This window comes from Aspergillus vadensis (genome assembly GCF_003184925.1).
Source record: "Aspergillus vadensis CBS 113365 unplaced genomic scaffold BO88scaffold_43, whole genome shotgun sequence".
NCBI lineage: Eukaryota > Fungi > Ascomycota > Eurotiomycetes > Eurotiales > Aspergillaceae > Aspergillus > Aspergillus vadensis.
This window is the reverse complement of record NW_020292081.1, coordinates 87,881-112,038: the sequence shown is the minus strand read 5'-3', so window position 1 is coordinate 112,038 and position 24,158 is coordinate 87,881. Positions and strand designations below refer to the sequence as shown.

Genomic DNA, 24,158 nt, shown 5'->3' with positions numbered 1-24,158 from the left:
CTCCCCCATCTTTCCACACTCATAATTACCAAAACCCTAACAGCAACCCCCTCCAGTCTTTCCAAATCTCGATTAATAGATTGAAAGAAAATGTCCGCCCCCAACCCCGGCCGCCAATCCCCTTCCCCGGAGCGCCAATCCGGCGCCCAGCAACAAGACCCTCCCTCGCAGGGTAAAGCCCAGCCTCAATATGCGCCGCCCGAACATGACGTCCAGGATCAGGCGGCCCAGACGGCGAATTTGTCGAGTAACCCCAAGCATCCGTTGGAGGATATAGAGAGTGCGAAGTTCTCGAAGGGGGGTGTTGCCTAATCCTTTCTTTTTTACTTTTATTTTCTATGAGAGGATTAGGGATAAGGGGAGGGAATTGGGAAGTGAAATAAATGAATGTATTTATGATATGGTTATGATATGATATTATTTTTTGATCTACTTCTTTTTTAACGGTGTTCGATGGTGTAGTATGTGTAGTGTAGTGTAGTGTAGTGTAGTGTAGTACGGTATAGTATTGGGATAAGTGAAAAGAGTTTACTTTTTTAGAGGTTGTATTGTTGGATTACAAAGGAAGAAGGAAGAAGGGAGATGAGGATGGCATCAAATTGTTGGTATTGGTATTGAGGTATCGCTTGTTCCAGACAGCTAGCTATCGCAAAAAGAAGATGTTTGTCACTGAAGCATTACATGAACTGAATAAAGGTCAAGTCATTATGGCATACAGACAGAAACCACACCCTCGTTGCTCATTACCCCCTAATCCCTGTTTTCTTCTGATTTCCAATTGGATTTGGTTTGCTTACGCCTGCTCAGCAGGAGCAGCAGTACCCGCCGGCTGGGAAGCAGGTGCCGTGCTAGGGGTAGGAGCCTCACCACCCTCAGTAGTGGTCTTGCCGCTCTTCAAGTCCGCAAGTCGGCGAGCCTCGGTGTGGATATCCTGCACCTGCTTGTTGGTCTGGGAGTAAAAGTCCCGCAACTTCCTGCCAGAGGGAGTGTCGAGGGCCTTCTCGAAGTAGTGGTTCAGATTACGCCAGCCAGTGGTCGCCTTGTCGCTGAGCTTGTAGTTCTCGTCCAGACCACGAGCACGGTCCGTGGCGTGGTACTTCTGGTCGAAGGTAGACAGAGCGCTGGTGAAGCGCGACGAGAACCCGTGCTTGTTGTCCAGGGCGATGGCCTTCTGGATGGCACTGTCGCTGAGGGTGTAGCCGTGGGCCAGGTACTCAGCTACAATGCGAGAACGGGGCTTGTCCTCCTGCTCGAGGTCGTGGTTGTGCTCGTCCTTGGCCTGTCCGGCGCTGGCGGCCTGGTCGCCGGCGATGTCGTCAAGGGTCTGAGCGGCCTTGACGTGCACAAGGGAGGAGCCAAGCTGGGTGTTGTCGAGAAGGAGAGCGGTCTTCGCAGCACTATTGCAGGAGATATTTGGTTAGCTTTGAGACTCTGGGAGGGAGAGGCAGTGATGGTGTCATTTGGCGACAATGACGGGTAAGGTGCGGGGTAACTTACGCTTCCTTTTCGAAAGTGACGGTGGCCGACTTTTGGGCTTCAGCTTCGCCTGAAACGGGGGTAACGGAAATGTGGGTGATCTTTCCGCTGTAAGGTTGTCAGCTGTGCCGTTCATGCAAGGGGTGGGTGTGAAATGCAAGCATTGCATACCAGAAGCTAAAGAAGTCCTGGACCTCCTTGTCGGTGGTTGCGGGCGCAATGCCCTCGACGTGGACGGTGGAGCGTTCAGACATGATGTATGAAGTGAGTCTGAGAAGGTAGAGAGGGATAGATGTAGATGGTATAATATTCAGAGAGTAGAGTTATTAGTCTGAAGAGAAAAGAGAGAAAGGAGGAAGAAGAGGAGAGCTGTTATTTAAGACTACTGGATAATGTTTCGTGTTTAGGGGGCGGGCCTGGAGGCGCCACAGATGACGTCGCGAGGGGCAGCCAATCTCGCGCACAGCCACAGTGGGCCACGGCCGCGTTGGCCATTCAAAGACAACATGTGAAAGTGGGAGGGAGAAGTGCAGAGTTAGACTGAAACATTCTTAGTGCTACCATCTTTCCACTCTCATCTATCTAGATGGCACCAGTGTCTTCCCCCTATAGGTCCGCCCTGGCAGGCAGTAGCATTTTCCCCAGAGGCCCAAAGCGTCTAATTGCAGAAGCAAAAGCAAAGCCGGAAAAAGAAAACCGAGATGTGCGCCCGAACAACCTAGCAATAAATAAATAATTCTGACCCAAAAATGGCAAATCAAAGCGAAGCAAATCACGGCTGAAAGATCCTGCTTTCCGTAATTCATCCATAGCACCCATCCTATAGCCAAAGAAACTTCTAGGCATCTCCATCTGATTCCTTCGTCTCCGTGCCGGATGACTCTTTAAAGTCCGGTGTAGGTGTAGATGGGGAGTTGTCATCTCTCAGATGAGAAGGATTCGACTCCTGTAATTGAATCTTTGAGATGACAGATTCAAGGTCTCGGATACGTCGGCGTAGCATCTCGTTCTCGCGTTTGAGCGAATCGACTTCTCCGCGCTGCTGCAACACCTCTTCATGGCGGCTTGTAGAACTGATACTGGGTGTCTTCTGCTGTGACAGCGAGCTGCGGTGCGGATAGCTGCCCGTATGATGGGCTGGGTGGTCAGTCGGCTGTGTCTGGTGATGAGATCCAGGCGTTGATGGCAACGCCCCTTCCGATTGCCGATGAGAGGTGAGCGATGATTCCCTGCTTCGCCCCGGTCGCGAGGGATCAGGACGTGTCGCAGGAAGGTATGTCTCTCGCGCAGGTGCAATGCCGGAAACACTTCCCGCTCTCGAGCCTTGCACCGCTGGGATGTAGGAGGAGCTCAAGCTGGAGGATGAGCGGTGTCTTCGCGATGATGTGGGGTGCGCAGAGCTGATAATGTATGGCGATGCATGGAGCCCATCTACCGAGTCGTTCAGGGTGGTCGATGTCGAAGAGGCTGTCGATGCGACCGAGTTCGTTTGTTGACGAAGGAGGGAAAGCTCTCGCGACAAGCGATTCACCTAGAGTAGAATAGGGTAAGCAGAGACTTGATCAAGGAAGCATCCAACGTGTCATACCATTGCCTCCTGCTCCTGCTCGAGCATTGAATGGATATCGGAGGGAGTGAGCGGTTTGGGATGACGAAGTGGACCTTGAGCTAGTCAGTCAAGGTGCTCTCCAGCTTTCTTTGTAAACATGGCCATTGGCTTACCCGACGTAGACATGTTGTTTATCTGGTCGCTGACTGTTGAGATTGCAGCTGTATGAGTGCTCGGTGTAGATGCAGCGACTGAAGGAGCCATGACTTGCGACGAGCGACGTGAAGATAATGTCGATGTGGTGGTCGGTTGCATTGTTGTGGCAGCCCGAGGTCGTAATCTGGGAGAAGAAAGAGAACCGGGGTTTAGTCCGGACGCCATATATACTAAACTTTTAAGAAAGATGCAGGACGACCAAGGGTTTTGACTAGTGGGATGGACGAATGATAAAAGGTAGCACCCGAAGTAGTCCCTGAATTGATAGGTATAATCCGGCGGAGACAGTCGTCTTTCAGGTTAGTTTCGTTAGTTTGTCGGTAGGAGGAAGTATGGATGCTGGGGGGAAGGCCGGAGGACACCAAGCAGCAGCAGCAGCAGCACTACCACTTACTCTTAACTTCTTACTACCGACAGACTAATATTACTTTTGGCAGACCACCGATGAAGCACAGGCTGCAGCTCCCCCCCTTGATTGGACTGACTGGAATTTTAAAAGCATACCAACCACTGAGCCACCACTGATTTGTGCGCGAATTCTCCAGCTGAATGGAGCCGACATGCATGGAACCTATCATCCATCCTTTGCCAGTTCCTAGCTTTGCTTTGCTTTGCTTTACGCTCGGCCGGTTGGACCTGGGGCCGCTCCCCGGGACCCCCAGAGCTTAATTATCTGTCCGAGGGAGCTTTAGCCAACCTTTCGATTCTAAATGCACAGAACAGGGGGGATTCGGCTGGAAGATGGAAGTTTATATTTGGATCGGAGTTCCCGCCAATAGTCAAGGGAGGCGATGTTGGCGCAACGATTTTGGTCGTTGTCCCACATCCACCGTTTCCCAGATTCTCTCATGGCACAGCAGGTCGTAATCTGAATCCATCTGACCGCATAATAATGTGCACACTAACGCTGTCTGTCTGCTTTTTACTTTTCCCGTTCTACCGCGCTATCCTACTCTAGTAAGCTCGGTCGAGATTGGGTCGGCATTCTGCCTCACATGCATACTATGTACTAACTCGTCTATACATAGAGCTAAGGCGGAGTCCCCATCCTGAGGCTAGAGTGAGGCCCACTCTAAGGCACCGCTTGAGCTGCTCTGTCAGATTCTTCTTAATGCAAAATCATGAATGCGATGGATTCTCCTTTGCTAGTATTTATAGGCACACGACTCCAAGGTCTACTGATTGTATTAGTGCGCACTCATCAACATAATCCACTAAGCCCAGCCTGGGTTTAGCAGAATTGCCAATCGTGGGCATGCACATCATACATGCCTGCCAAACGGTGCGCATATGATATACTCATGTGTACTGCGTATAGAACATGTCTAATCACCAGTATGGAGGCAATGCTCATAAAGTCGACATCATCGTACTTAGTCGAGATCATATGCTGGAGTAATTGTTTCAAGTGGGACTCTTCCCCCATGCGTGCCCGGCCAATGCGCCAAAAGCGGCACCGCGTCGGGCCGAATCAACACTGTAAGGCGGATGCTCCAGTATCCGCGTCTCTGCGAAGACTAGCGCACCCTACAGACACCGCGCCTACTAACACTCTGGTCTCATGGCCCTGTTCAACGACATGAGTCACGCGACACCCACCCATATCACCTCAATCGCCAAGTCTCTATGAAGCCTTAGTCAGGAACCGTCAAGATTCCTTCTAAATCTGATAAGCCATGATTATCTGCCTTGAATCTCGGAGAATTGACCCTGAGCACTTTGAAATACCAGTGTCAACCCCGTGTCTTATGATTGACTTCACGAAGTAGTCATTGACTTGAAGCAGATCCCGCCAGAGTTGACAGGGCCGCGAAAACAATGCCAGAAAGCGCTGTGAGCGAATGTGCCTTCGAGGAGAAACACCAGTTGGTTGTGGAGAACGCCACTATAAAAACGAGAAGAGCAAACTAAAAGTGGAAGGATTATCGGTGGATTCGCTGTTGGGATTACAAGAATACCCTCGGACTCCGCAACCGTCGGCAGGATGCAAAGTCTAGACACTACTCAACAGGAAACGACACATAATGCACGGTAGCTGGTGGAAGACGTATATTATATACTCAACCAAGACCTGGAGGATGCTTTATATAACCGGGAAGATGAATGAGAGAAAGGTATCTGGGTGTACAAGACACGATAAACCGGGTCACGGACCTGAATGTGGCGGATCCAACAGCCAGCCAAGGGTCCATGTGTTGAATTACATGGTCAAGTGGCTGTTGGGAGTTGATCTACTATCTATCCCCAACTACGTAGTCTGGAAAGCGAGGACGTACATACTTAGCAACAGGTTGAGACTAACACACATAGGCTAAATTAATGTTGACACTACTGAATAGAGTTGAGTTGGAAAGCTCAGATGCCGATGACTCACGGCATAAGTGCTCCTTCTATCAAGGAACCATAGACGAACAGTGGAAAGCGTTTGGATGGGCAGGATGTGTATTCCGGCGCGTGGAGACCCTCCGAAAGCCGGTGTTGGCCTGGTGAAATGGGATTGGCGGAGTAGCGAGCATTGCAGGCTGGGCGGACACTAGATAGGCATGGATCTGCTTGACGAACCATCAAAATTTCCTGGAAAATGAACAACGATGAACAGACGGACGGAGTCATGATCAGCCTAGGAGAGTACAGGTGGTCCGTTCCCTGGCAGGGAGTTGTGAGTCAGACAAGCTTTGAAAGGGGGTTGTCTAATAGCAATTGAATAATGATTATCCTATAATAACGCTTTACAGCTGGGATAGCAGCCCCTGGACAGCTGAGAAAAGACTGGGACGGGCTATCAAGTCAGTAAATTAGTGATCGGTATTGCTAACCGCGGGCTCCATTTCTGCCACTACTGCCGCTAGTCACCACTTAGACTTGGCCCCGAACCTGTTAGCCTGCAGTTCCCCATGCCCTCACATTGGCTAATGATCTAGGCGGTGAGTGGTCGGGCCGGTCTTTTGGGGGAATTCTGGAGTCCCAGCGATCCAGAGGGCCAACTGAAAGGGGAAAAGAGGGAAAAAAGGGCTCCGCACACCGGAGCTCTTATCGGCCCTCCCAAGGTTGGGGCATCTTTTTTTTTTTTTTCAATGCAAAGTCGGAAGTCCCATTGAAACTCCTGGTCGGTCGGCAGCCCGCGCTCCATTTTGGCTGGTTCTTGGTCTCCAGAAAAAAAGTGCCGCATTGACTCATCGCCGTTTCCCGCACCTTTTCTTTACTTCTTCGTTTCCCGTCCCCTCTCCATCTTCTTTAGCCATTTCTTCCTTCACTCTAATTCTCTCCCAGAATCCAAAAAAAGGTCCGCCTGGCCAATTCATCTCCCTTTAAGTCCTCCCCTTTGGTCGTGGGCGTGTGGCATAAAGTGGAATACACCAGGAACTCAATTGCTTGGCCTTTGCAGGGAAATTAAAAAATTCCCACAGAGCCGGACCAAAAGCGGAGTCTCCAGATCATCCTCTCCGGAACTCTGCCAGGCCATAAAGTAGAGAGTGTGCATCCTCTCAATTGACTCATCCCTTTTATTTTTCCATCTCTCTCTTTTCCCTGTCCTTTCAGCTACCAGCGCAGAGCGCAATGGTTCTCGCTACTCGTTGCGGGCAGGCTACGTCCGCCCTCCTGCGTCAGCGTTGTCTGGCGGAGTCTCGTCGCTCCGCCCTCGCTTTGCGCCCCTTCTCCTCCCAGACCACCGCTCACTCGACGGCTTCGAGTCTCAGATTGGCCAAGGCCCCTTCTCCGTGGCGACCGCAGCAGCTGCGCTCTTTCTCTAGCGCCCTTCGTCGCTTGGCTTCCGAGACCTCCAACGCTCCCTCCGCTGACAGCTACCTCGCCAGTGGACTCGTCAAGCCTGGCAGCAAGTTGGTCGATGTCAAGAAGGTCCTCGTTATCGGTAGTGGTGGTCTGAGCATTGGTCAGGCCGGAGAGTTCGACTATTCCGGTAAGTTGGACGAGTCGCTGAACCTTGGCTTTCCCATCTTGATATTCCTGCTCCTTTCCCTGGTGCTTCGCGATCAATTGAGCGATGACTACATGGGGTAAAGAAAGGAATTGGATTTAATTGGTCAAGGTAATTTTGTGAGACAGTTACTAACTCTAATCCTCTTCAATAGGTTCTCAGGCTCTCAAGGCCCTCAAGGAGGCCGGTGTCCAGTCCGTTTTGATCAACCCCAACATTGCGACCATTCAGACCGATCACAAGCTCGCGGATGAAGTGTACTACCTCCCCGTTACCCCCGAGTATGTCACCTATGTCATTGAGCGGGAGAGACCCGATGGTATCTTCCTCTCTTTCGGTGGTCAGACCGCCCTGAACCTGGGTGTGCAGATGAACCGCATGGGTATCTTCGAGCGCTACGGTGTCCGCGTTCTGGGAACCAGCATCAAGACCCTGGAGACCAGTGAGGACCGTGATCTCTTCTCCAAGGCCCTGAACGAGATCAACATTCCCATCGCCGAATCCATTGCGGTCAGCACCGTCGACGAGGCCCTGAAGGCTGCTGAGACCGTTGGATACCCCATCATCGTCCGTTCTGCCTACGCCCTGGGTGGTCTGGGTTCCGGTTTCGCTGCCAACCCCGAGGAGCTGAAGAACTTGTCCTCTCGCTCCCTGACTCTTTCTCCCCAGATTCTGGTCGAGAAGTCCCTCCGTGGCTGGAAGGAAGTCGAATATGAGGTTGTCCGCGATGCTGACAACAACTGCATCACTGTTTGCAACATGGAGAACTTCGACCCTCTTGGTATTCACACCGGTGACAGTATCGTCGTTGCTCCCAGTCAGACCCTGTCTGATGAGGAGTACCACATGCTTCGTACCGCTGCTATCAAGATTGTCCGCCACCTGGGTGTCGTTGGTGAATGTAACGTCCAGTACGCTCTGCAGCCCGATGGTCTTGACTACCGTGTCATTGAGGTCAACGCTCGTCTTTCTCGTTCCTCGGCTCTGGCCTCCAAGGCCACCGGTTACCCCCTGGCTTACACTGCTGCGAAGATCGGTCTGGGACACACCCTCCCCGAGCTTCCCAACGCGGTTACCAAGACCACTACTGCCAACTTCGAGCCCAGTCTGGACTACATCGTCACCAAGATCCCCCGGTGGGATCTGAGCAAGTTCCAGCATGTCAACCGCGACATTGGCAGTGCCATGAAGTCCGTCGGTGAAGTCATGGCTATCGGTCGTACTTTCGAGGAGTCTTTCCAGAAGGCTATCCGCCAGGTTGACCCCCGCTTCGTTGGCTTCCAGGGTGACCACTTCGAGAACCTCGACGAAGTCCTGAAGAACCCCACCGACCGCCGCTGGTTGGCTGTTGGCCAGGCTATGCTTCACGAGAACTACTCCGTCGACAAGGTTCACGAGCTGACCAAGATCGACAAGTGGTTCCTGTACAAGCTCCAGAACATCGTTGACTGCCACCACGAGCTCAAGGACATCGGCAGCCTCTTTGGCCTCCAGAAGGAGATCCTGCTGAAGGCCAAGAAGCTTGGTTTCTCTGACAAGCAGATCTCTCAGCTCGTTGGCGCCTCTGAGGACGACGTTCGCGCCCGCCGCAAGTCCTTCGGTATCAGGCCCTGGGTTAAGAAGATCGACACCCTCGCCGCCGAGTTCCCTGCCGACACCAACTACCTCTACACCACCTACAACGCTACCTCCCACGATGTCAGCTTCGATGACCACGGTGTCATCATTCTGGGAAGCGGTGTTTACCGTATTGGAAGCTCCGTCGAGTTTGACTGGTGTGCTGTCAACGCTACTCTCTCCCTGCGCGGCATGGGCAAGAAGACTGTCATGATCAACTACAACCCCGAGACCTACTCCACTGACTTCGATACTGCTGACAAGCTCTACTTCGAAGAACTCAGCTACGAGCGTGTTATGGATATCTACGAGCTCGAGAGCGCCAGCGGTGTTGTCGTCTCTGTCGGTGGTCAGCTTCCTCAGAACATTGCTCTCCGCCTCCAGGAGACTGGCGGTGCTCACGTTCTCGGAACCGACCCCAAGGACATTGACCGCGCTGAGGACCGTCACAAGTTCTCTCAGATTCTGGACAGCATTGGTGTTGACCAGCCCGCCTGGAAGGAGCTTACCTCCGTCGCCGAGGCTGAGCGCTTCGCTGAGTCTGTTGGCTACCCTGTCCTGGTTCGTCCCAGTTACGTCCTGTCTGGTGCTGCCATGAACGTCATCTACAGCGTCGACGAGCTCAAGGAGAAGCTCCTCAACGCTAGCGCCGTCTCTCCCGACCACCCCGTTGTCATCACCAAGTTCATCGAGGGTGCCCAGGAGATCGACGTTGACGCTGTCGCTTCCAACGGCAAGCTTCTGCTCCATGCCGTCAGTGAGCACGTTGAGCCTGCTGGTGTTCACTCCGGTGATGCCACCCTTGTCCTCCCCCCCGCCAACCTGGAGGAGTCTGTCATGAGCCGCGTTAAGGACATTGCCGAGAAGGTCGCCAAGGCCTGGAACATCACCGGTCCCTTCAACATGCAGATCATCAAGGCTGACCTGGAGGGTGCTGAGCCTGAGCTGAAGGTCATTGAGTGCAACCTTCGTGCCTCCCGCTCCTTCCCCTTCGTCAGCAAGGTCCTGGGTACCAACTTCATCGATGTTGCTACCAAGGCTCTGGTTGGCCGTGACGTCCCTGAGCCCGTTGACCTCATGAAGGTCAAGCGCGACTACCTCGCCACCAAGGTTCCCCAGTTCAGCTGGACCCGTCTTGCTGGTGCCGATCCTTTCCTCGGTGTCGAGATGGCCAGTACTGGTGAGATTGCTTGCTTCGGTAAGGATGTCGTTGAGGCCTACTGGGCTTCCCTGCAGGCTACCATGAACTTCCGTTGCCCTGAGGCTGGTGAGGGTATCCTGCTCGGCGGTGATATCACCAACCCTGCCCTGGCCCAGATTGTCGAGTACCTCAAGCCCCTCGACTTCCAGTTCTTCGCTGCTAGCCCCGCTGTCAAGGAGCACCTTGAGGCTGCTACCAAGGTTCCCGTGCAGGTCATTGAGTTCCCCAAGCAGGACAAGCGTGCTCTGCGTGAAGTCTTCCAGAAGTACAACATCCGTGGTACTTTCAACCTTGCCAAGACCCGTGGCAAGTCCCTCCTCGATGAGGACTATGTCATGAGACGTAACGCCGTTGACTTCGGTGTTCCTCTCTTTATGGAGACCAAGGTATGCAACTCATCCCTCTTCCTCCACTTATTTTGATGCTAACTGTTCTTTCTAGACTGCTCTCCTCTTCGCCCAGGCCATGAGCGAGAAGCTGCCCCGTCCCGATGGCATTCCTTCCGAGGTCCGCACCTGGTCCGACTTCACCGGCGGCAAGCTGCTGTAAACGCAAGTTTACCCACCAAAAGGACGAAAAGTTTGATTTCATAGATATAATCACGGTTTTCTGTTCGTTCATCTTTCCAAGGCACAGAAAAGCCGCCGTGTTTGGCGTAGCGGATAAGGCTCCATGTTGATAGATATGTTTACTCCGTCTTCAAAAAAGGCGATATGAGGAATACGGTCATGCTCTCTGTGATTATCTTTTTCTGGTTTGTTGGCCTTATGGATGATTCCTTCTGTTGCCTTTTGCTTCGCAGTCTATAGGTTTGTAGGCCGGCTTTGTGCTTGAGCGAAAGGTCAATTATTTTTGATTCTAGTTGTATGTAGTATAGCCTGTCAATTATATCCAATTTCGATTTCTGATATGATCTTTGTCAATTCCGTGCTTTGTACTTGTAGCAGCTGTCTTATGATGTGATTATCATAGATCAACACTATAAGCTACTACTCTTTGCCATCATAATTGAGACAAGTAAGTCACCAAAGTTGGCCTGCGAGGCGGTTGACTCGGCCACACAAGTAGAGGAAACCCCGGTCTCTGGCATCACAGACAACCTTGAGCTTGACACAATATGCATAACCTATGTTAGCATCATACTACTACGAATTCCATCTTATCACGTTTTGAACCGAACTGTACCACAATTTAGTGTATAGAAGAATATCCTCGAGTAAAAACATTTTTCCATTCCGAGCTCGTCCACGCCAAGCTTAGACGAAAAGGGAAATAATTCTATAACTCATTGATATACAACTACAGGATCTACCAACTGTTTATCCTGCCTTGAGCAATCCAACCAATACTCCATTGAAACCCCATAAGATCCAATGACCACGAAAACCACACCCCAGCCCGCCCCAGGTGGTCTAGGACGAGGCCTCTTCGCCTCAACAGACATTCCTGTCGGCGAAGACGTGCTACACATCCCGGTTCCATTCGTCGCAGTCCTAGACACAGAACACCTAGGAGATGTATGTTCCGGCTGCTTCGGTCAAAGACAGCTCGAAGAGGAAGGAATTGCTCTGAAAGGGTGCAGAGGATGCGGTGTTGTGAAGTACTGTGATAAGGTCCGAAAAACTGCCCTCCCCACTCTCAGAACACCATCACTAACTTCTCTCGCAGACATGTCAAGCGAAGGACTGGAAACTGGGCCATTCTCTCGAATGTACCATCTATCAGAAACTGAAGCCTCGTATTTTACCTATCAATGCACGAGCCGTGCTCCGCATGGTCTTGCGCAGCGAACGCCAGAAGTACTCCGACGAGGAGCTGGACCAGTTCCTGCAGCTGGAGACTCATATCAAGGACATTCGTGACAAGAGTGCCTCTCAATGGGAGCGTATATCCCTTTCCTCGAAGGCGATCAAGGCCTATTCTGGTACGGATTTGAGTGAAGAGGTCATATCTGCTATGGGAGCTAAGGTACGTACATACTCCCCACACTTCGAACATAACTCACATATTCTTCAGCTCGACCTCAACTCCTTTAACCTCACCAACGCCGTCTACGACCGTCTCGGCGTCTACCTCCACCCCTACGCCGCCATCTTCAACCACAGCTGCGACCACAACGCCGCCGTCAGTTTCGACGGTCCGAATCTACACATCAAAGCCCTTCGACCCATCCAAAAGGGCGAGCAGATCTTCATCACTTACATAGACGTAACAGATTCGTATCCGATTCGCCAACATAACCTCCAATCCCGATACTACTTCACCTGCCACTGCTCGAAATGTACCTCAGAAGCAGCCTCATCATCAGCAATGACCCTACACCCAGCACAGCAAGAAGCCTACGACATCATCCAATCTCTATCTACTTTAGAGAACCCCACCAAATCCCTCCTCCAAGCCCTCACTACCCTTCGAACTTCCTCCATCCCCGCAACAACCCAACCCTCCATCTCCCTCCTCGACGAACTCATCACGTCCCTCCTCGCCCAACAAAAATACAAATCTGCCTTCGCTTACGCAGCGGCCCGATACCGTGCTCTCGATCCCGTGGTGTACCCGCTCAAGGGCCATCCTATCCGGTTGCTCCATGCGTGGGTGTTGGCTAGGTTGGCGATTCACTTGTCGCAGGGCGTTGAAGTGGAATCTACTGCTGGTGGTGGTAAGGAGGTTGCGTTGGAGAAGTACGAGTTGAATCTTAATCTGATCATTTGGTCGGTGTTGGCGGCGTTGGTGGGGATGGAAGGCACCGGGGGAACAGGGCCTGGGTTTTGGAGGTTGGTGAAGAGGGAGTTTCGGACTGTGAGGGGGGAGTTTGTTGCTGCGGGGTTGGATCCGAGGGGGTCAAGGGAGTTGGAGAGGGAGATTGAGAGGGAGTGGGGGAAGGTGGATAAGGTAGTTAGGGAGTTGGGATTTAATCTATAGGGAATATGATGGGAAAGGGTGTATGTGTGAAGTGTGCAAAGGAAGAAGGTTCTACATCTAGACGAGTATAATTTAACGAGTGAAAATGATGAAAAGTTGAAATCGTTAAAATTAGACTGACTGCCGAAGACAGCAAAGCCTACTTAGCCTCTGAGCTCGCCCCCATCTCCCATCCATCCAGGGCTTGGATCGTAAAAAAGGTTTTAGGAAGGATCCGGTTGGGTTTCTTTCTTTGTTTTTTGGTTTCTTTTTTTCGTTCTCATGATTGCCGACAAGACCTTTATATTGAGATGCAAACAGCTGACCCGCACTTGGACATACAAGGTAAGAAGATGAGAACCCAAAGAAATGCCATATGGGTATCCATCCAGTTTTGAATTCTTTTTTTCCTTTATCCGTAGATCCTCCCAGCAACATTCCGTACGCCCGAGTTCCTCCTCCACACGACGAGACACTCCATCCAATAAAGCTTTTCTTCTTTACTTGAGGGGAATGAAACGGGAAGAGTGGGTGGCACCGATACCGGGACGACCGTGCTTGACGGGCTTGCTGTGTGGTTGTTAGACATATCTGTTCATATGTATGGTTTTCTTGCGAGTATGCAAGATTAAGGGTATGTGGGTATGGGTACGTACTAGGAGATAGAGAATTCACCCAGGTAGTGGCCAACCATCTCGGGCTTGACTTCGATCTGGTTGAACTCCTTACCGGAGTAGATACCGATGACGCTGCCGATCATCTCGGGGACAACGATCATGTCACGGAGGTGGGTCTTGACGAGGTCGGGCTTCTCGTTGGGGCGAGCCTCCTGCTTGGCCTTGCGGAGCTTCTTGATGAGACCCATGGGCTTGCGCTTCAGACCGCGGTTGAAGCGACGACGAGCGCGGGCGTGAACGACATCACGGAGCTGTTCGGAGGAGAGGTCGAGGAGCCTGTGCAGATAAACAGGTCAGATTTCCATTCCACTTTGATTTCCTTCGGTTCGATCGAAAAAGTGATATATTCCTTCCTTCGGCCGTCGACTCCCACGAGGATATTCCGCAAATATCCATAAATGTCCATATTGCTGATATCGCTCGTTCGGAGTCGAGGCCGTCGGATCTGAGTGCAGTGTGGGTATGATAGATGTTTGTGGTGGAACGTACTGGTCGAGGTCAATTCCGCGGTAGGTGAACTTGCGGAACTGTCTTCTCTTCTTGATCTCTGTATCCCGGATACGTCAGCGCCTTATGTTCCCTTCACTTCATTGCTGCGTGGTCCTCGTAGTTGGTGTGCGGAAAAAGCAAGAATAGAAACGTCGACAGAGAATTCGGTCCGTTGCCCCCCACCCCATCCCTTCGTGAAAACTTCCAGTGTCGCATCATCGAAATATATCCATATTATATCGCAAATCCAACCAAATACCGTATCCCACAACGCGAATTCGTCTCTGTTTCCGGGGTCCAGGGTAGGGAAAGGTGATTCAGGTGAAAAATTCAAACGTACCGGCAGCCTCCTCGGCGTTCTATAGGCAAGATAACGTTAGTTCAAACTCTTCCTAGTCCTCACTAACATGTATTCTGATATCGGAAAACTCACGTAGTGCTCGTCAGCCATTTTTGCGGTGTTCCTCTCAAGGTCGCTTTCCGAACGGGTCTCGAAAAGCGAAAGGACGATGGGTTGTCGTGTCGTGTCGCTGATGAACGTACGTCGGGCGTCTCTTGTGCCTCTGCGCTGGGTTGGGAGGTGGGCTGGAGCCTCGTCTAAGCGACCCGTCTAGGGTTGCGACCCTACTACACTAGGCCGCTTTGGGAACCCATCTATAGGGCCGCCGGTCCAGCTGCCCTAAAGATTTGTATGGGGTATCTATGGACTATCAATGGATTAATTATCGATTGGGCTTGAAATCGTGGTTCTGTTGGAGCTTATTGGCTTGTTGTAATCATTTCAATGGTCTCTTCTATAATATTTGACCAGCACTTACCGTTTTTGGTAGTAGTTTAAGGAAGCGTATCTAGTAGTTACAGAGAAACCCGCGCAAAGAATCCCATACTACGTACATTCTACGAAACGAAATGTCATGTCACTCAATCAATCGGGAGGTCAGAGAATCTGTATTGGCTAAAGCTCTTTCCAGCTCACGCATGCATAATTCGTAACTGCATCAGAAAAGCCTGGCAAACACCGGCTTGACTGGACCAATGGGTAATTTTCCTCCCTAGACTGAAAATAACCGCCAGATTTCTGTTCCCCCACGAACTGTTACGTTTTTCTCGGTGTTCGGAGTGAAGGCGCTTAGTCGAAGAGACCGAAGCCCATGTCCTCATCGGACTCCTCAGCGGCCTCCTCCTTCTTCTCCTCAGCGGGAGCCTCAGCAGCGGCGCCACCGGCAGCGGGGGCAGCAGCAGCAGCAGCACCGGCACCACCGGAGGGAACGGAAGCGAGCTTCTGGGAACCCTCGGAGATGAGCTGTAGTAGTAAAAAAAAATCATCGTCAGTATTCCATCTTATAATTGCAATTCCCTGTAAATTTAATATGGGCGTTAACTAACCTCCTGGAGGTCCTTGCCCTCGAGCTCAGCAATGAGCTTCTGGAGGCGCTCCTCCTCAGCGTCGATGCCGACGGCGGAGAGGACGGACTTGATGTCCTCAGCGGAGGGGGTGTTGTTGCCAGCAAGGGCCAACAGAAGGTAGGCAGCGAGGTACTTCATTTTGAATCTGCACAATAATCTGTCAGAACAACTGCGCCGGGAATATCGTGGTCGTACTGTCGAAAATTCGCAACGATGCAATCAAGAGGGCAACGTACAGTTGTGGTGGTGAACACGAGAATCAATCGATTTAACCGCAAAGTTGGGCGGAGACTGACACGTCGAGTTCGCTGGGGGTTGAGCGATGTGATGGACGGAAAAAGAGAGAAATGGAATCCGAAGTTGAAAATCAAGAAAAGTGCGATGCGGCTGGTGGGTTGTGGCTAGTGCAGATCGTGCTAGTTCCGGCTAAGCGAGCGGGCGTGGCGCATGCGGTAACTCCCATGCCTTGGGCTCCGGTCACGTGGGGTCGCTGCTTCTAGAAGACAGGATGGCGACTTCTTGCACCGTTTTTGCCCGGCGGCTTTATCTGGTCGACCTCGTTGTATCCAGCTATCGCTTTGTTGGCATCGGCTTTGGGCCCTAATTCACGTCGTGCTTTATGCCTGGCACTAAGACGTGAATTTGGCTTATCTCTAATCTGAAAACGATCGATTTTTAGTGGTTCCGCAACAAGTCATGAAGGTACCCCGTCATACTAACCACCGACGGTGAAACTACCCCCCTTCGTGACTACTCATATTCGATAGCTTTTGGCGCTTCATCTGCCAGATAGGTGACATAATGAGTGTAAGGACTTTGTGGATGGTTGCTGTTTGATGGCTTTTGCTGATCATACGACAGTTTCTCGATTCCGTTCTTTCGTCCATCGAGACGGGTAAACCGTCTCCAATCCCCCCCACCTCTGCCTCACCGTCGCCTCCTGTAACCTCTTCAAATGCTAAGACCGAGGTCCGCAAACCGGTTAACGTCTCTCGAGATGGCGCTTCAGAGCGCAAACCTCTGGTTTCTGGAATCAAGCGAAAGGCCGAGGAGCAGCTAGCTCGTCCTGCAAAATCTGTTACCCCAGCACCTACCAGGGCAGCAGCAACATCATCAACAACCAATACCACTACCACAGCGAAGCCTACCGTATCTACAGCTCCTAGACCTCGTCCGAGCGCGCCATCTACGACAGCGACTACTGCAGTCAAGAGCCGCTCTTCAACCCCCCAGCAGAAGGCTCCTCCAGTGTCATCGAAGCCTCCCCCTAAAGGCTCTTTTGCGGATCTCATGGCCAAGGCTAAAGCACTACAAGAGAAGGCCCCGACTCAAGTTGGCATGTTCAAACACCAATCTGCCCCCAAGGAGAAGCTCAGCAAAGTCGAACGCAAGAAGAAGGCAGTGGAGGCGCAGACCAAGGACAAAGATGTGCGGTCGGCCAAGAAGGCAGGCGTTACTGCCGGTGGAGCTGCAGGCACGAAATCCGGTGACGGCAAGGTCGTCAAGAAGAGGGAACCCGAGCCATTGTCCTACAAAGGAACCGCAAGACCGCCCCCGTCTACAGGCCAGCCCGAATACCGAGGAACCGCCGGTCTACCACCACGCAAAACACTTGGCGACCGGAAAGCACAGTCTCGTTCCAAGCCTCGGATGGATGAATACCTGGGGACTGATGAGGAAGATGAGGGTGATTATGCCGATGACTACGACGACTACTATTCAGAATCCTCCGATATGGAGGCGGGCTTGTACGATGTGGAGGAAGAGGAAGCTGCTGCACTGGCGGCCGCCCGACGGGAAGATGAGGAGGAATGGCGCGCAGAGCTTGCCGCCAAGCAGCAGAAACTGGAGCGTCGCAAGAAGCTCGCTTCGTTGGCATCGCGACGATAGGAAGAAGTCCTTTGCTTCCACAATTTACCTACCTAATCAAGCCTTTTGCTAGTCCTGCAAGCCGACCTACCCGGACTTCCACAATTTCTTGGATTTTTCCCTTCTGTTTTCATTGTTTTCTTGTTTGGATACGGAGCATCAGCGAGGAATACCCCGAGGGTGCGTTACATATGACGTTACTGGTCTTCTTTGTTTTCATTTGTTCATTTCTGTACCAATTTTGGATGAGCATCAGCGAGCGTCAAGGTGTCGATAGATGGAGGGCGATTGTCTTCATTTTCACTTCACATATTAACATTGCTAGTTACATACAATAGCGGGCGTGTCTGTTACTGTCACCGTTCTCGTGGTAGCATTGAATGCGATTGGATAGCTGCAAATATTGACCACTCTCATCGTCATTGCTGGTAATATAGTAAAGATAGAGCAAAGCAATCAAGACCGGATTCTTATCGAGAAATGACCCCATCTGCCCCACCCGTAGGCGGTGACATCACTCTTCCTTCTGCTGCTACAGGTGCTGCTGCTTCTTCTCTCTACTTACTACTTCTCTCTTCAATTGCTGCGCAGTCGATCTGCTCTTTAATATAGAACGCATAATATACCATTCTACAGTTACAGATTCAGCATACTGATCGATCGCTATTTCGCTCGCCACCATGGAGTCGTCGGTTCATCACATTACAACCTCGTCCAAGGTTTTGCTGAAGAAGGCGCGCAATCTGGTGCCTCCGATGCTCGAGAAATTCCACAAAGGTAGGTCTTGACAATACGGTGTTAGTCTTTCATTCTACGAACTCTCTTCTGACAGATCAAAGGACAACATGGACGTGTTGCTGTTATCGGAGGAAGTATAGAGTACGTTCACCCCGCTCCTCTTCATGCGTACAGAATGTGAACGTGTCCAAGTTACACAGGGGCTCCCTACTTCTCTTCAATGGCGTCGGCTAGACTGGGTAAGATACTCATCCAATCCTAGTATAGCTAACTCTCAGCTGACATGGCACTGCAGGATGCGATATGGTAGGCTGTTCACCAAAACGTTAGCCGCTGTATACACTTTCTGACAGATCACAGAGTCACGTAATTTGTGACAAGTCTGCTGCAGTTGTAAGTTTGCATTCTGCTAGACTCAAGCATGTCTGTTGTCATTGACCGTGGCTAGGTCATCAAAACTTATTCTCCGAACCTTATGGTTCACCCGATACTGCCAAGCAGCGACAACGTCAAAGATCCCGAGTCTATTGACGCCCCGTCACTCGCTAGTCCCATCATCTCCATGCTTTCCCGTCTCCATTGCCTAGTCATTGGACCGGGTCTAGGTCGCGACGGAGTCACACTCAAGGTGGTCACGGAGGTGATGAAGGAAGCGCGGTCCCGATCGATACCATTTATCTTGGATGCGGACGGTCTGCTCCTTGTTACGGAGGACCCGGATCTAGTGAAGGGCTACAAGGAGTGCATTCTCACTCCCAATGTGAATGAGTTCAGTCGTCTGGCGAAAGCCCTGGGCATTGACGTTCCCAGCCAGGCCGACATTGGCTCTAAGCCTGGCGGCGGCGACAAGACTAGCGAGGAGACTAGGGCTTGTGAACAGCTTTCTCAGGCTTTGGGTGGCGTTACTATCATTCAGAAGGGTCCTCATGACATTATATCCAACGGTGTCACCAGTATCGTCTCCGACATTCAGGGCGGGCTGAAGCGGAGTGGTGGCCAGGGAGATACGCTTACTGGCTCGCTGGGCACCCTCTTGGCCTGGAGGGCGGCTTACCATAACGGACTCTGGGATTCGGGAGAGCAGGACAACAAGAAGGAGGCTGAGACCAAGCAAGATGTTCAGGCGGAGCTGGAATCCGAGAACAAGAGGATGTCCCCTGCCACGACATTGCTTCTTGCGGCGTTCGCGGGAAGCAGTATCACGAGGGAGTGCTCTCGTCGTGCCTTCTTAGCCAAGGGACGGAGCATGCAGGCTAGCGATCTCACCGATGAGGTCCATGAAAGCTTCCTGCAGCTGATTGGGGAACCAGAGGCGTCAAAAATGCGCTTGTAGGGTTTATTTACGAAGTGATCGGAATGTTCGTGTCGAGATGTATGGGAATGACATAATGAAATGTTATTTATAGGTTTAAAGTAAATCTGGGTAGCGGAAGTTCTTTGTCAATATACATACCACACACTTGTACTATCTCAGCTATCGCACTGGACCCGTGACTTCTTTTCTCCAGGGTTGATCCAGCATCGGATGCGAGTATCTTCTGCAACAGCGGTCAGCAACTACTAACACCAAGGGTTGCTTTTGCCATACTGATGGAATTAAGCCTACTATATGAACACCAGATGAAATTGTTCGATCGAACAGTCCTATCCATACCGTTTAAGCTCTGGTAGACACCAACACGTTATCTTTGTCTTCTATCCAGAAGTCACGAGATAGAATAAATGTATATACGACACTCTGACAATTCGACGCCATTGATATTGAACGTTCAATAGTCAATTTGGCCCAAGTGAGACATTACAGCCTCCACCAAACGGACATCCAAACCATATTGACCCTGTCTTTGACCTCCAATATGAAAAATTCCACATATATGACGTCCTCGTTGCCAGACTTGACCGTAAGCGATATCAAAGCCAAAAGAATGAGACTCTTTCAACATAGCATAACTCATATCCCAACTAACACTGATCCATCCGTAGTGATGAAATCCATACTTTCGACCTTGCTAAAGAAAGCAACAATCGCCTCCCGTCAATGCTGGGTCCGCAGGGCTACCTCGTATTTGCCCTCCACCACCGGCACAGCCCATATGAAACGGAGCTTAATAGTTCTATTTTCAATCCACTGGTATGTCTCAGAGGAACCAAACCATCACCGCATACTGAGCTAATCTTGATGTTTTCCCTCGTGACGTCGTAGTCGCGATAGTTAGATACCAGCCACCATGTTTTCCGTCCTTCGGCAACGAGGATCCTAGATGATATGGTCAGATCTATACGAAGTGAATCTTGATCGAATACTCTATTCCAAGTTTTAGTCCATACTAATTATACACCTACCTTTTTCCAGATACTAATCAGATAACTAGAAGATTGATATAAGATCCCCTCCACTCCCATCCCCTCTCATCCTCACCACCAAAATCTCAAATCAACTCCACAATCATTATCACAATCATTATCATTATCAATACTAGCACATCCAAAACCCACACCTCAACATGTACTTCTCAACCACCTTCACCCTCCTCCTAGCCACCACCACCACCCTAACCCTCGCCTCCCCCAACCCAGCTCCAGCTCCAGCTCCCCAAGCTGCATCCCCAGCATCCCCCCCAACATGCGGAACCTGCAACCCCCTCTCAGGCGAAAACCACTGCGACGTGACAACCTCATGCATCAACACCGGCACGCGCTTCCACTGCGCCTGTCGTGCGGGATACAAAGCCTCCCGCCAGAATAACGACATCACCAAACAGTTCCGCTTGAATGTCCCCGGGTATCAGTTTCTGGTCTTCACGCCTGAATATACCCAGTGTGATACGCTGTGCGATAATCCGTATGGAGCGAGTGCGCAGTTGTGTTCTGAGGTGCCGATTTATGGACAGTGTGGGGTTTGAGATATTGAATACATTTTGGAGGTGGAAGGTTTGGGTGGAAAGGGGGATGAAGTGATAGTTGGGGGGTTTGGGGAGGAAGGGATTTTGGTTGATCTTGATCTGTCAATGGAGGGCTGTTAGGAAGATTGTTACGCTCCTTTACTAGATATATATGATGCACATTGTACTGCTTGATTATTCAATGCCATTCATTTAGTTGTGATGATATCAAGAAATAAACACCAAACACCGGTCCGGGTTCTACCCTCCCACAGGAATCTCACATGGCCTCGTGCACGTCTCTCGGATGAAGATAAATAGTTGAAAAAATAATCGATGAAAGATAGCAGAAACGTATGACTGCAGACTCGTGCTAAATTAAGTAATAGCCGTTTACATGTCCATAGCATCAACAAAGACGAGGCGGGTACCACCGCCCAGAACTTGCCAGACCTATAAGATAGTATGATTAGCAGATGCTCATATAGACGTAGTATAAAGCAGATGAACTTACGTTGTTATGCTCATACTCGTCAATCGTCACGTTGAGTTGGTCCTCCGTGAAACCCTTGGCAAGTACTCTCTCCCGGATTCTCCTCATGCTCAATTCGCTGCCGTCTCCATCGCCCACAGCCGCAGCACCACTCTCCATCATGCTGCGGATGAGGTAGTAGATCTTGCTGGTGGGGCTCTGGTCCAAGCTTGACTGGCCGTCGTTGGCCAGCGAAGCCTTGCTGACCTCGACCAGGCGCAGGGCCTCGTCGACATCCTCGGTGACAACTTCGTTGCTGAATCGGAGACGCGCCAAGGCCTGCGACAGACGAACAACACCGAGAAGCGTACGGGGCGTCACATGGGAGAACTGCTTCTTCTCTGCCTCGTCCTTCTTCTGCTGCTTCCTCATCCTTACATAGGCTCCGACCATGTAATCGGACACAGCGGAGGGAACAACAGGACGGAAGGTACGCGCCTTAGCAATGTACTGGCGGACTTCCTGAGGCGTGAACATAACGCCGGCATCCTCGTGCTCAGGGTGCTTGTTGTGCATGTGGACATAGGTGACGTGGCTAGCCAGCTCCTCGTCTGCTTCGCGCGAAGGGGTATCGAGAATAAGGAACATGACATCGAAACGCGAAAGGAGAGCCGCGGGAAGGTTGATGTTCTCAACTGGAGAGACTCGGGGGTTGTAACGGCCATAAAGCGGGTTGGCTGCTGCCAGGATAGAGGTACGAGCGTTGAGGGTGGTCGTGATTCCTGCCTTGGAGATGGAAATGGTTTGCTGTTCCATCACTTCGTGAATGGCCGTACGATCCGAGTCATCCATCTTATCGAATTCATCGATACAGCAGATACCGTTGTCTGCCAGGACCAGGGCACCTCCCTCCAGAACCATCTCATCCGTCACGGGGTCCCGCATAACAGCCGCAGTAAGACCAACACCACTGCTTCCCCGGCCGGTTGTGTAAACACCACGAGGGGCGACCTTGGAAATATACTTCAACAACTGGGACTTGGCAACACCAGGGTCACCCATGAGGCAGATGTTGATGTCACCACGAATGTGCAGGCCGTCGCCCATCTCTTTCGTGACACCACCGATCAGGAGCAGAAGCAGCGCCTTCTTGACATCAAGATGTCCGTAGATTTCGGGGGCAATTGACCGCGACAAGTACTCGTACATATTTCCGGACTTCTGGTACTGGTCGATCTTGCGGAGAGTTCGGCTGTCCATGGCCGTGTCGTTGTATGACTTCTTGTGCTGCGTGATATGCTGGGCTTCCATGTAAGTATCCGTCAGCAAGCCCGCACGGATGGCTCTGAAACCGGTGTAAGGCGTGGGGAGGAAGATTCCTGCGATGTCAACAACATCTCCCGGGTTGAGCTGGCGTGTGAGACTTCCATGGCAGTGGATAGTCATGGTTCGTGGGATATGGCCAACGGGCACCTGATCGGCCATTTCTTGGATCTTGACCTCTTGGAAAGGAACGAATTTGGAAGCGCGAGTGGAGAGGAACAGTTGCCCCTTGGAGTTGTTCGTCCTGCATTCTTCGGACACACATTCGGACATAGGAAGGAACTGCTTCGTAGTAACCGGTTGGAACACTTCACATCCACAGCGATCACAAGTGTAGGCGTTGATTTCAACAGCTGGCTTGACATCCGAGACACGGGTTGTGATACCCCGAACGGTGATCAAGCCACCAATGTGCTCTGCGCGGACATTGCGCACTGCCAGGGCCTTGGATTGGCGGTCGCTGCTCGAGCCGGAAGGGGTGAGGGGCTTGAAGTTCATGGTGTACCGGCGTGTCAGCTCGGGTGGAAAGATAGACTGGGCGGCATCGGCGTCGGCATTGGCCTCTGCAGCCATGTTCATGGCCTCGTTGCGCTTCTCACGCTGCGACATGATAACATCGAGCACATCATCCTTGAAACTGTGCGCAATTAGCCTCAAGCTTTGGGGGGCGGTGATTTCGACCTACGTGATCTCCTTGCTTTCCTTCGGCATCAAGTCATCAACCGCACGAGAGAAAAGATCGATATAATGGTAGGTGTTCTTCTGCACGGATTCAACAAGCCGCAGGTCCATGTCATCCGAAAGGCCTTTCTCATACTGTAGCAGGTCAGTCTTGGTCGGGATATCAGTCGCAATAAGGAAGCACTCACAGTAGCGAGGTCGTCCAGCTCGATCAGAATGTTTGTGCGCTCCCGGTCAGCGACCTCCTGCAATACCTGCATGTATTTGAGCTTAGGCTCCCGACGTCTGCGACCAGCTCGCTGTGCGCCGCCCTCCTGGGCGACATCATCCATAAAATCGTATTCATCGCTGGTGCCATCCTCGTCAATGCGAAGGTCTTCAATGGCTTCTGTCGCAGCCGATTCCGAGGCAGACTCAAAACTTTTGAAATGCTTCAGAAAATCCTTGAAGGCATCGAGCTGCGCTTCGTAGTTGACGTTAAGGGTGTAAGCGTTCAAAGCCATGATGCTGTAGGGCAACAAGCCAGTTCAATTGACCAACAGCTGGCGATGAAGCGGGTTTGTGATGGTGCTAAAACTGCCTGGGGCCGAGAAGGTAAAAGAAAGGCGGCGGTTCGGCCAAAGCGTCCCTTGGCGGAGTTTCTTCCCAGTTGGCGGATTGCCTTTTTCGGCTGCCGCAGCAACACGTCGCGAAACGCGTCGATTTCGCGTCTTTCATGCCATT

General features: G+C 51.5%; 13 protein-coding genes across 13 annotated transcripts; 7 read left to right on the top strand and 6 right to left on the bottom strand.

Annotated features, from left to right (window-relative positions):
- Positions 1 to 90: 90 nt before the first annotated feature.
- Positions 91 to 312, top strand: BO88DRAFT_353536 (uncharacterized protein; the record flags this gene model as incomplete). Its single annotated transcript, XM_025703645.1, has 1 exon — positions 91 to 312. The coding sequence occupies one exon, from the start codon at positions 91 to 93 to the stop codon at positions 310 to 312; it is 222 nt and encodes a 73-aa protein (XP_025557127.1).
- A 481-nt stretch (positions 313 to 793) lies between these two features.
- Positions 794 to 1,730, bottom strand: vip1 (putative actin cytoskeleton protein (VIP1); the record flags this gene model as incomplete). Its single annotated transcript, XM_025705369.1, has 3 exons — positions 794 to 1,397; positions 1,498 to 1,584; positions 1,648 to 1,730. The coding sequence occupies 3 exons, from the start codon at positions 1,728 to 1,730 to the stop codon at positions 794 to 796; spliced, it is 774 nt and encodes a 257-aa protein (XP_025557126.1).
- Positions 1,731 to 2,314: 584 nt separating this feature from the next.
- Positions 2,315 to 3,591, bottom strand: BO88DRAFT_492279 (uncharacterized protein; the record flags this gene model as incomplete). The annotated part of the gene is made up of 3 exons (XM_025712911.1): positions 3,199 to 3,591; positions 3,065 to 3,138; positions 2,315 to 3,007 (listed from the first exon to the last, which is right to left on the bottom strand). The coding sequence occupies exons 1-3, from the start codon at positions 3,404 to 3,406 to the stop codon at positions 2,315 to 2,317; spliced, it is 975 nt and encodes a 324-aa protein (XP_025557125.1). The 5' UTR covers positions 3,407 to 3,591.
- A 231-nt stretch (positions 3,592 to 3,822) lies between these two features.
- On the bottom strand, positions 3,823 to 4,287 carry BO88DRAFT_477707 (uncharacterized protein; the record flags this gene model as incomplete). Its single annotated transcript, XM_025711981.1, has 2 exons — positions 3,958 to 4,287; positions 3,823 to 3,862 (listed from the first exon to the last, which is right to left on the bottom strand). Coding segments are annotated over exons 1-2 (174 nt in total), but the record flags the coding sequence as incomplete, so codon positions are not given.
- A 1,158-nt stretch (positions 4,288 to 5,445) lies between these two features.
- Positions 5,446 to 6,553, top strand: BO88DRAFT_430572 (uncharacterized protein; the record flags this gene model as incomplete). The annotated part of the gene is made up of 5 exons (XM_025709262.1): positions 5,446 to 5,493; positions 5,624 to 5,716; positions 6,010 to 6,046; positions 6,130 to 6,288; positions 6,324 to 6,553. 5 exons carry the CDS (start codon positions 5,446 to 5,448, stop codon positions 6,551 to 6,553), a joined length of 567 nt encoding a protein of 188 aa, XP_025557123.1.
- BO88DRAFT_409320 (carbamoyl-phosphate synthase (glutamine-hydrolyzing) CPA2) lies at positions 6,303 to 10,799 on the top strand. The gene is made up of 3 exons (XM_025707924.1): positions 6,303 to 7,160; positions 7,333 to 10,382; positions 10,438 to 10,799. Exons 1-3 carry the CDS (start codon positions 6,800 to 6,802, stop codon positions 10,543 to 10,545), a joined length of 3,519 nt encoding a protein of 1,172 aa, XP_025557122.1. The 5' UTR covers positions 6,303 to 6,799; the 3' UTR covers positions 10,546 to 10,799.
- Positions 10,800 to 11,304: 505 nt separating this feature from the next.
- Positions 11,305 to 12,805, top strand: BO88DRAFT_376565 (S-adenosylmethionine-dependent methyltransferase; the record flags this gene model as incomplete). The annotated part of the gene is made up of 3 exons (XM_025704369.1): positions 11,305 to 11,609; positions 11,665 to 11,964; positions 12,013 to 12,805. Coding segments are annotated over exons 1-3 (1,332 nt in total), but the record flags the coding sequence as incomplete, so codon positions are not given.
- A 274-nt stretch (positions 12,806 to 13,079) lies between these two features.
- Positions 13,080 to 14,558, bottom strand: BO88DRAFT_439515 (40S ribosomal protein uS19). Its single transcript, XM_025709720.1, has 5 exons — positions 14,497 to 14,558; positions 14,404 to 14,422; positions 14,064 to 14,121; positions 13,554 to 13,850; positions 13,080 to 13,467 (listed from the first exon to the last, which is right to left on the bottom strand). Exons 1-5 carry the CDS (start codon positions 14,512 to 14,514, stop codon positions 13,398 to 13,400), a joined length of 462 nt encoding a protein of 153 aa, XP_025557120.1. The 5' UTR covers positions 14,515 to 14,558; the 3' UTR covers positions 13,080 to 13,397.
- A 261-nt stretch (positions 14,559 to 14,819) lies between these two features.
- Positions 14,820 to 15,608, bottom strand: aspf8 (ribosomal protein P2; the record flags this gene model as incomplete). The annotated part of the gene is made up of 2 exons (XM_025712910.1): positions 14,820 to 15,366; positions 15,450 to 15,608. 2 exons carry the CDS (start codon positions 15,606 to 15,608, stop codon positions 15,193 to 15,195), a joined length of 333 nt encoding a protein of 110 aa, XP_025557119.1. The 3' UTR covers positions 14,820 to 15,192.
- Positions 15,609 to 16,271: 663 nt separating this feature from the next.
- On the top strand, positions 16,272 to 17,817 carry BO88DRAFT_492274 (uncharacterized protein; the record flags this gene model as incomplete). Its single annotated transcript, XM_025712909.1, has 2 exons — positions 16,272 to 16,277; positions 16,332 to 17,817. The coding sequence occupies 2 exons, from the start codon at positions 16,272 to 16,274 to the stop codon at positions 17,358 to 17,360; spliced, it is 1,035 nt and encodes a 344-aa protein (XP_025557118.1). The 3' UTR covers positions 17,361 to 17,817.
- Positions 17,818 to 17,867: 50 nt separating this feature from the next.
- On the top strand, positions 17,868 to 19,551 carry BO88DRAFT_447781 (ATP-dependent (S)-NAD(P)H-hydrate dehydratase). The gene is made up of 6 exons (XM_025710397.1): positions 17,868 to 18,116; positions 18,179 to 18,218; positions 18,270 to 18,316; positions 18,373 to 18,383; positions 18,438 to 18,470; positions 18,526 to 19,551. Exons 1-6 carry the CDS (start codon positions 18,020 to 18,022, stop codon positions 19,408 to 19,410), a joined length of 1,113 nt encoding a protein of 370 aa, XP_025557117.1. The 5' UTR covers positions 17,868 to 18,019; the 3' UTR covers positions 19,411 to 19,551.
- A 1,069-nt stretch (positions 19,552 to 20,620) lies between these two features.
- Positions 20,621 to 20,980, top strand: BO88DRAFT_297953 (putative adhesin; the record flags this gene model as incomplete). The annotated part of the gene is made up of 1 exon (XM_025702402.1): positions 20,621 to 20,980. A coding segment is annotated over one exon (360 nt), but the record flags the coding sequence as incomplete, so codon positions are not given.
- Positions 20,981 to 21,144: 164 nt separating this feature from the next.
- BO88DRAFT_409314 (DNA replication licensing factor MCM7) lies at positions 21,145 to 24,026 on the bottom strand. The gene is made up of 4 exons (XM_025707923.1): positions 23,624 to 24,026; positions 23,440 to 23,570; positions 21,474 to 23,391; positions 21,145 to 21,412 (listed from the first exon to the last, which is right to left on the bottom strand). Exons 1-4 carry the CDS (start codon positions 23,936 to 23,938, stop codon positions 21,353 to 21,355), a joined length of 2,424 nt encoding a protein of 807 aa, XP_025557115.1. The 5' UTR covers positions 23,939 to 24,026; the 3' UTR covers positions 21,145 to 21,352.
- Positions 24,027 to 24,158: the final 132 nt, after the last annotated feature.

Excerpts from the sequence above, each read along its gene's own strand:
- BO88DRAFT_409314 (XM_025707923.1), bottom strand. The coding sequence starts at position 23,938 with ATGGCTTTGAACGCTTACACCCTTAACGTCAACTACGAAGCGCAGCTC. Across the intron at positions 23,571-23,623 it reads AGCTGGACGACCTCGCTACT|TATGAGAAAGGCCTTTCGGA; the intron begins GTGAGTGCTTCC and ends GACCTGCTACAG. Across the intron at positions 21,413-21,473 it reads ACGAGTATGAGCATAACAAC|GTCTGGCAAGTTCTGGGCGG; the intron begins GTAAGTTCATCT and ends ACTATCTTATAG.
- BO88DRAFT_447781 (XM_025710397.1), top strand. The coding sequence starts at position 18,020 with ATGGAGTCGTCGGTTCATCACATTACAACCTCGTCCAAGGTTTTGCTG. Across the intron at positions 18,117-18,178 it reads GCTCGAGAAATTCCACAAAG|GACAACATGGACGTGTTGCT; the intron begins GTAGGTCTTGAC and ends GACAGATCAAAG. Across the intron at positions 18,219-18,269 it reads GTTATCGGAGGAAGTATAGA|TTACACAGGGGCTCCCTACT; the intron begins GTACGTTCACCC and ends AACGTGTCCAAG.
- BO88DRAFT_439515 (XM_025709720.1), bottom strand. Across the intron at positions 13,851-14,063 it reads CGCGGAATTGACCTCGACCA|GCTCCTCGACCTCTCCTCCG; the intron begins GTACGTTCCACC and ends TTATCTGCACAG. Across the intron at positions 13,468-13,553 it reads GGTGAATTCTCTATCTCCTA|CAAGCCCGTCAAGCACGGTC; the intron begins GTACGTACCCAT and ends ACAACCACACAG.
- BO88DRAFT_409320 (XM_025707924.1), top strand. The coding sequence starts at position 6,800 with ATGGTTCTCGCTACTCGTTGCGGGCAGGCTACGTCCGCCCTCCTGCGT. Across the intron at positions 7,161-7,332 it reads CGGAGAGTTCGACTATTCCG|GTTCTCAGGCTCTCAAGGCC; the intron begins GTAAGTTGGACG and ends CCTCTTCAATAG. Across the intron at positions 10,383-10,437 it reads CTCTCTTTATGGAGACCAAG|ACTGCTCTCCTCTTCGCCCA; the intron begins GTATGCAACTCA and ends TGTTCTTTCTAG.